Source organism: Semicossyphus pulcher, unplaced genomic scaffold, assembly GCF_022749685.1.
Source record: "Semicossyphus pulcher isolate SPU_LCO1_2020_fin unplaced genomic scaffold, fSemPul1.0.p SCAF_2, whole genome shotgun sequence".
NCBI classification, from domain to species: domain Eukaryota; kingdom Metazoa; phylum Chordata; class Actinopteri; order Labriformes; family Labridae; genus Semicossyphus; species Semicossyphus pulcher.
Window position 1 is genome coordinate 3145001 of NW_027211693.1, and position 7500 is coordinate 3152500.

At 50.8% G+C, this 7500-nt stretch overlaps 1 protein-coding gene across 1 annotated transcript in view; it reads right to left on the reverse strand.

Moving 5' to 3' along the window:
• Positions 1-95: 95 nt before the first annotated feature.
• arap3 (ArfGAP with RhoGAP domain, ankyrin repeat and PH domain 3) overlaps positions 96-7500 on the reverse strand; it is a 34349-nt gene continuing 26944 nt past the window's right edge. Inside the window, exons 17-35 of the mRNA XM_069670416.1 lie at positions 7040-7199; positions 6811-6913; positions 6431-6629; positions 6297-6360; positions 6060-6223; positions 5605-5817; positions 5036-5141; positions 4730-4877; positions 4588-4656; positions 4328-4402; positions 3912-4029; positions 3657-3785; positions 2668-2804; positions 2508-2590; positions 2128-2163; positions 1812-1875; positions 1453-1590; positions 1293-1331; positions 96-1175 (exon numbers count right to left, since the gene is read on the reverse strand). Coding sequence (XP_069526517.1) covers positions 651-1175; positions 1293-1331; positions 1453-1590; positions 1812-1875; positions 2128-2163; positions 2508-2590; positions 2668-2804; positions 3657-3785; positions 3912-4029; positions 4328-4402; positions 4588-4656; positions 4730-4877; positions 5036-5141; positions 5605-5817; positions 6060-6223; positions 6297-6360; positions 6431-6629; positions 6811-6913; positions 7040-7199 — 2570 coding nt within the window. The 3' untranslated portion in view covers positions 96-650. The remainder of the gene's footprint in view (positions 1176-1292; positions 1332-1452; positions 1591-1811; positions 1876-2127; positions 2164-2507; positions 2591-2667; positions 2805-3656; positions 3786-3911; positions 4030-4327; positions 4403-4587; positions 4657-4729; positions 4878-5035; positions 5142-5604; positions 5818-6059; positions 6224-6296; positions 6361-6430; positions 6630-6810; positions 6914-7039; positions 7200-7500) is intronic.

Below are 7500 nucleotides of genomic sequence, written 5' to 3' on the forward strand. Positions count from 1 at the left end.
TCGATGTGACCCTCTCAATGTGACCCTCTGTGATGTGACCCTCTCGATGTGACCCTCTCAATGTGACCCTCTCAATGTGACCCTCTGTGATGTGATCCTCTCGATGTGACCCTCTCAATGTGACCCTCTGTGATGTGACCCTCTCGATGTGACCCTCTGTGATGTGACCCTCTCGATGTGACCCTCTCAATGTGACCCTCTCAATGTGACCCTCTGTGATGTGATCCTCTCGATGTGACCCTCTGTGATGTGACCCTCTGTGATGTGACCCTCTGTGATGTGACCCTCTCGATGTGACCCTCTCAATGTGACCCTCTCAATGTGACCCTCTGTGATGTGATCCTCTCGATGTGACCCTCTCGATGTGACCCTCTGTGATGTGACCCTCTGTGATGTGACCCTTTCGATGTGACCCTCTGTGATGTGACCCTCTCAATGTGACCCTCTGTGATGTGACCCTCTCAATGTGACCCTCTGTGATGTGACCCTCTGTGATGTGACCCTCTGTGATGTGACCCTCTCGATGTGACCCTCTGTGATGTGACCCTCTGTGATGTGACCCTCTCGATGTGATCAGGTGAGATTCATGGCGGCAGAACGAGTGACGTTAACAGAAGGACTTCCTCCTCACTCCACCAGACTCTTTTCTCTCAAACATCATACGGCCTCTCCTCCTCCTGATCATCCTGCACCTCCTCCTGCTCCTGTTCTTCCTTCCTCTCCTCCTGCACCTCCCCATCCTCCTCCTCCTCCTCAGTCCTCTTGGTGAAAGCAGAGGAGAGCTCCTGCAGCAGCAGCTCCTGTGACGGTGTACAGACTCCTGTCAGTTGTGTCCTCCTCCTCCTTACAGCCGGCTGCAGGGAGCTGCAGTCTGCTTCTCCATCACCTCCTTCTCTGCTGTCTCTGCTCTGCTCCTCAGAGTCCACGGAGCCCCCGTCGGTCTGGACTGGGTCGGGGATGATGATGTGGTCCATGTGTCCTGTTTCCACAGGAACCAGTCTGAGCGGCGGCTGGTCTGGGACCTCCTGGGTTTCCGCTGTGCTGCTGGACAGGAAGCTGGTCTCCAGAGACTTCAGGACCTGCAGGCCGAAGTCCCCGACCTCCTCGTACAGCGGCTCGGGAAGGTCCGGAGACTCGGAGCGCTCTTCAAACGAGTCCTGCTGCACCTTCATGGGCTGCAGGTCACAGAGGCACGATCAACAGGGCATCAAATTACTCCAAAAGAAAACACTCACAGGTACACAGGAAGTGTTCAGAACAACCACAAAGTAGTGAAGGTACAGAATACTCACAAAGTACATGGAGAGCGTCCTCCTGTCGTGTAACTTTCTCTGCAGAGAAGAAGAGATGAATCATTGAGTTAAGAATCTTCTCTTCATTTTGAAATCTGGTCAGTTACAACCTTTTTATTTTTCACTCATTCAAACGGCAGATTTAAAGATCTCATCTGACCAGCGTCTGATTGGCCGACAGCAGGCTGCTGTTGCTCTCGTCTCCTCTGATGGGGACGAGCGGCATCGTGCCGAACTTCTGCTTGGAGATATCAGAGGACGAGTGACGCCTCAGCACCGGAGGACCCGGGTCATCGTTCTGAAAACGACCACGGAAGAAGAAGAGAGAGCAGGAAACTGTGAGTGGACATCCTGCAGAGCCAGGAGGATTCTGGGAGCTTGAGTTTAAACACTTTAAAGATCCGATTTCCTCTTTACAGTGAACATGTGGTTACAGGATCAGAGTCAGAGCAGCTGTGAGTCCTCTGCTCTGAATCTGACCCTGGATCAGCTGCTCTGCAGGAGGACAGGTGATCTCACCTGAGCTTTCAGGAAGCTGGTGATCCAGTCCCACAGCTCAGCCTCACAGCTGCAGCACAGAAACCTGAGAAGGAGGAGAAGAAGGAGGAGAAGGAGGAGAAGGAGGAGAAAAAGGAGAACTACATTGTACCTCTACAGTCGTCACCTTGAACTGATACCTGCAGATTATTAAAGACCACAGATTACAGGTTTATAAACGGTTTCTGGTTATGATCAGGTTAAATATATTCTGGTTACGTGCATGCAACATAACCTGAATCTAATCAGGGGTCAAACAGGGTCAAACAGGGTCAAACAGGGTCAAACAGATACTCACAGCTGGTGTTTGTCTGACATCACGGTGAAGCCCCACCTGCAGGCGGAGACACACAATACGATCAGTCCTGAACACAGACAGCACTGCTGACCTTTGACCTCCTACACTTCACAGGTGAACCCCCTCCATCCTAGACTGTACAGAAACATTCTGGTCCTCTGTTCAGGTCTGACCTTTGACCTCTGAACCAGCTGAATACCCTGTCAGTACCTTCTTCCATAATGAATAATAACACAGGCTGAGGTGTGTAACAGGCACTGTGCTGAGGGTCTGTTAACAGGAACATACAGAGCTCTTTAGTCTTCTTGTCACATGATTGTATGAGTTTACCTGTCCATCTCATGTCTGCAGTGTGTTCTGGGTTCTACAGGTGGGGTTACCTGGTGGGAGCTTTGAGCTTCCTGCGGATGCCTATGTAGATCTTCATGGACTTGAGGGACCACTCCTTCTCCGGTTTGATGCTCTGAACAACAGAGAGCAGTTAGAGGCTGAGCTCAGAGGGCTTACCTGTACCTTACCTGTTCTCTGTGAGCGTCTCACCTTCTTGTCTTTGAGCAACAGCAGTTTGTGCTCTTTGATCTGGAACGTTCTCTCCTGGAACCTGTTTCCCTGGAGCAGCTTCGGAGGTTCCTCCCGACACTTCAGCAGCCCGATCTTCATGATCTCACACTTGTAGGCTGTTTGATGTTGTGAGAACGTTACACACAGTCAGTAGATCCATTATTAATAATATCACAAGAGAGGTTTGATGTCAGGAGGAAGGAAGGCGGCCATTTTCCTCTGATGTCACACTCAGGGTTTGAAGCTCAAATGTTGTTAGAATGTCGTACTGCTCAGTTCCAGGTTTAAAGATCATGTAAACCTACAAAATGTGGCAAATGGTTACCATGTCAACGCCTCCTGATGCATCAGCAAGTGAAACCACGACGGACAGTACAAAAATCTGGAGAAACATCAGGACAGAATTCAACCAACAACATGTTTGATAGTTCAGTAGCTACTGAAACAAGCTAACGTCAGCCCTCCAACACTCTTCTATAGTGTTACACCATCAACAGGAAACAGATAATAAGCTAGCTTACTGTGCTGTGCTAGCTAACAGAACTGTTATTGGTTGAATGCTAACGCTAGCTGTTGTGACCCAGCTGTCGGAAGCAAAGGAGCCAAAAAAGTGTCATCCTCAGTTGCTGAGAAGCGGTCAGTTTGTCACATTCCCTATGTCTAAAGATTTCACAGACCAGGAACACATTATAACGACGTTTGAGCTTCAGGAGCGTGACATCAGAGGAAAATGGCCGCCGGGTGAATATGGTCAACCATTTTTTAGTTTTCTCTCCGTGCTTTTACAAAGTCTCCAAATATATCTCAGATGCTCACAGAGACACTCGGCTGCTCAGACAAACACTGATTAGAGCAACATGTTCAGAGCTGAGCTGGACGTCAGAGAGCTGCTGGATGTGAGATCATCAATATTATTCACACCTGAGGCTCTGCACAGTGAAGCTGTGTGTGTTCAGTGTTGGACCTACAGGTGAGGATGTTGATGCCCTCTCCTTTAGGAACTCTCTTCACCACCAGGTAGGCGGAGCTTGGGTCGGCCATCTTGCACCACTGCAGAGCCTGCTCCAGCACCTTCTCTTTGGGGTGTAATGGGCGCTCTGACACAACAGCAACAACACAACAGTCAGGTGGAACAGTGCAATCTCCCACGCAGCCTGAACACATCTCCCCAGGTGTCACGGAAACAGAGAGACAGGTGTGCACGTGCTGTGTTTCTGTCTCACCCAGCTGCCCGTCCTCGATGGCCTCGAACGTCATCCACACGTCTTTGTCTCCGGCCGGGACGTTCCTCATGAACAGAACCTGATTGGTCAGCTCCTCGGCACACATGGTGGGAGACACCTGCAGGGTCAAAGGTCACACAGTCCTAAAGGCTCACTTCCTGCTTCTCCCAGCATGCACTTGGTGAGGCAGGTCACATCAGACACCCACCACCATGTTAGAGGGTATTTATAAACCTTGCTACACCTTTCAGGCCCTTACAGCCTGTTTCACTGCTGCAGGCTGAACACATCTACAGGAGACACTCACACACTGTGTGCTCCTGTTCCAGATGTAAACCCTGAAACCATTTCAAAACACCAGAAGGAGCCTTTCATTTAACAGACGAACATTAACATCAAACCACGATCAGACTTACTTTGAGAGTGATGCAGCAGTCTGGTATCTTCATCTCCAGATACACTTCAATGATGAGGTCACCGGCCTGGGACAGCTACACACGCACACACGCACACGCACACACACACACACACACACACACACACACACACACATATTTAATGCTGTCAGTAAACACACTCTGTGAATCTGTGTTTTATCTTTAACAACAGGAGGCCGGCTGCAGGACTGTGATGTGTGTGTGAACACTGATGTGAAGCTGTGAGCTGACAGCCGTACCTGCGTGTCCTTCCAGGTGGTGATGAGGCTGATCTCCAGCTCGATCTGAGTCTGATGCTCCTCGTCGATCTGAAACACGAGCACACATGAAGTTCAGTTTAATGACAAAAGACAAATGTCCTCACCTGTCCTCAGTACTCACATCGAAGACGTGCAGGTAGTTGTCTATCAGGTCCTCCACGATCTTCACCTCGTGCTCTCCCTTCCCGTCCGTCTGGAACAGACTGGGAGCGAACAGCAGCGACAGGTTCTTGGTGCACATCTGGTTCAGACCGGCACACTTCTGGACTCTGAGACCGAGGACGGAAACGACAACCACTGTAAGATCCTCTACGACAAAGATGATGCTTCATTTCACCAAACACTGTAGTATTTGATCAATGATGATAAGCGTGGCAGGAAATGATGTCATGCTGCAGGTGAAACAGGTGTGTTGCTGTGAGCTCACCTGTACAGGTGACTGATGAGAGCAGCCAGAGTGGTCCTGTTGACCCGAGGAAGAGTCCGAATGATGTCTTTGTAGCGGTCCAGCCTCTGACGCCTCTGAGGGATTTCTGAACACAAGACAGACTTTAAACCTCACCTGCTCCTAAACACACGATTCACACCTGCTCCTTCACACCTGCTCCTAAACACCTGCTCCTAAACACACGATTCACACCTGCTCCTTCACACCTGCTCCTAAACACCTGCTCCTAAACACATGATTCACACCTGCTCCTTCACACCTGCTCCTAAACACATGATTCACACCTGCTCCTTCACACCTGCTCCTAAACACATGATTCACACCTGCTGCTAAACACATGATTCACACCTGCTGCTAAACACATGATTCACACCTGCTGCTAAACACATGATTCACACCTCCTGCTAAACACCTGCTCCTACACATGATTCACACCTGCTCCTTCACAGGATTCACACCTGCTCCTACACATGATTCACACCTGCTCCTTCACATGATTCACACCTGCCCCTACACACTCTGAGCTCTGGTCTAAAGTAAAGACTCACTGGCGGCCTCCTGCCACAGCGGATGGAGGTCGGCCATGAAGACGGGGTCGTCGACCTCTCTGAAGAACCTCTTCAGGACGTCCGTAACGTCCTCGATGAAGTGGTCTCCGATCCGCAGTTTGACGTTCCGAGCGTCTTTCCGGAACTCTTCCATCAGGAGTTTGATCCTGGATTTGGCTCCGTTCTTCCTGTAGATCCCCTCGTGGCCCAGACCTACGGAGCATGCTCAGAATGTCACTCAGTGCCCAGACAGCAGCTTCACATGGTAGATTTAGGAGAGCTGAAGGACTCGTCTGCTGACCACATGAAATGTCCTCATTATGACAGCTGACTGTGTTATGGAGTGACAGACAGGAAATGTGCTGCACAACTAAAACCAGGAGCTCAAAGAGGCTCACAGCTCCTCAGAGCTGCAGAGACGTTGATGATTCTGGATGAAGCTGCGGGTTTCTCACCGTACTGCGTGATGAAGGCGATGCAGCTGTCCACGATGATGGGGATGTCGTTCCTGCTCAGCTGCTGTTCTCTCAGAGTGTTTCCTTTCCCGCCCGCCGCCCGCTGGATGTCCGAGTACCACAGAGAGAAGTCTGTGCGGCCGACGCCCTGCAGGTGGAGCGTCCTGATGGGGGGAGGAGTCAGAGTGAGGACGAAGAACAGAAATTAAATGAGAGCAAAGAAGCTGTTCACCTCACCTTCCCCTTTCCACTAAAACCAGGATGTCCTTCTTCTCGTGGTTCTCGGTCTCCGAGGTGATACCTGGAACACAAACAGAGCCTTTAAATGAACCCGTCGCTCACACACTGACTCTCTGTAAAGCAGGACTCACTGAGCTCCTGCAGGCGCTTCAGGTTGATGATGTCCTCCGCCGCTCCGTCATTTCGGGGACAGATGAAGAGGTTGGACTTCTGCAGGACGAAGAACGCCTCCTTCCACTGCTGAGGGTCTAACATGGCTCTGTACCGCAGCAGCCCCACCCGCTCGAACTCCCGAGTCAGCAGACAGTGACAGCTGAGGGGGGTCGCAGCCTGACGGAGGCAGACGGGGGAAGTTAAAGTTACAGATTCAAACATCAGAGCCACGGCCATCCATGAATGAATAACATATTAAATATGTGTTATTTTCCTTCAGAGTTACTGTCTCTGTTAAAGGCCATGATGTTCTTTATCACTGACTGAGTGTGATGTGTGTCGGGAGAGCGCCTCACACCTTCCCGATGGATCTGGTCCAGCTGTGCAGAGCGTCGGCCGTCTCCAGACCAAACTGATAAAGTTTCTCTGACGTCAGATACAGCTCGAAGGTGTAACGGAACCTGAGACCACCACACACACCAATAAACAGTTTAAGATATAGTACATAGTACATACACAACAGTATAGTATATAGTAATACATATAGAATGGATATACTGTATATAATGAATCAATAGAGTGTGTACCTGTCGATGAAGCCGTTGTTGCTGCTGGGGGAGGAGTCGGGTCGACTGACGCCCAGACACACGATGTCTCTGACGCTTATCTGCATGCAGGGATCAGCTGATCGGTCCGACTCGTACAGGAGCAGAGACTGATCCACCGAACACCAGAACTTCTGGAAGTCTGACGACAACACGAGGACACAGCAGGTCACGTCTGATTCACACCAGTCTTTAGACACACCTGGGAATGTTCTCAGTCATCTGCTGGTTACTACATCACATGAACACGTTCACTCAGACACAGCCTCCAACCTGACCCAGCTGCCCCCTTTACTCCTCAGCCCCCCTCCCTACTCCTCAGCCCCCCTCCCTACTCCTCAGCCCCCCTCCTTACTCCTCAGCCCCCCTCCTTACTCCTCAGCCCTCCCTTTACTCCTCAGCCCCCCTCCCTACTCCTCAGCCCCCCTCCTTACTCCTCAGCC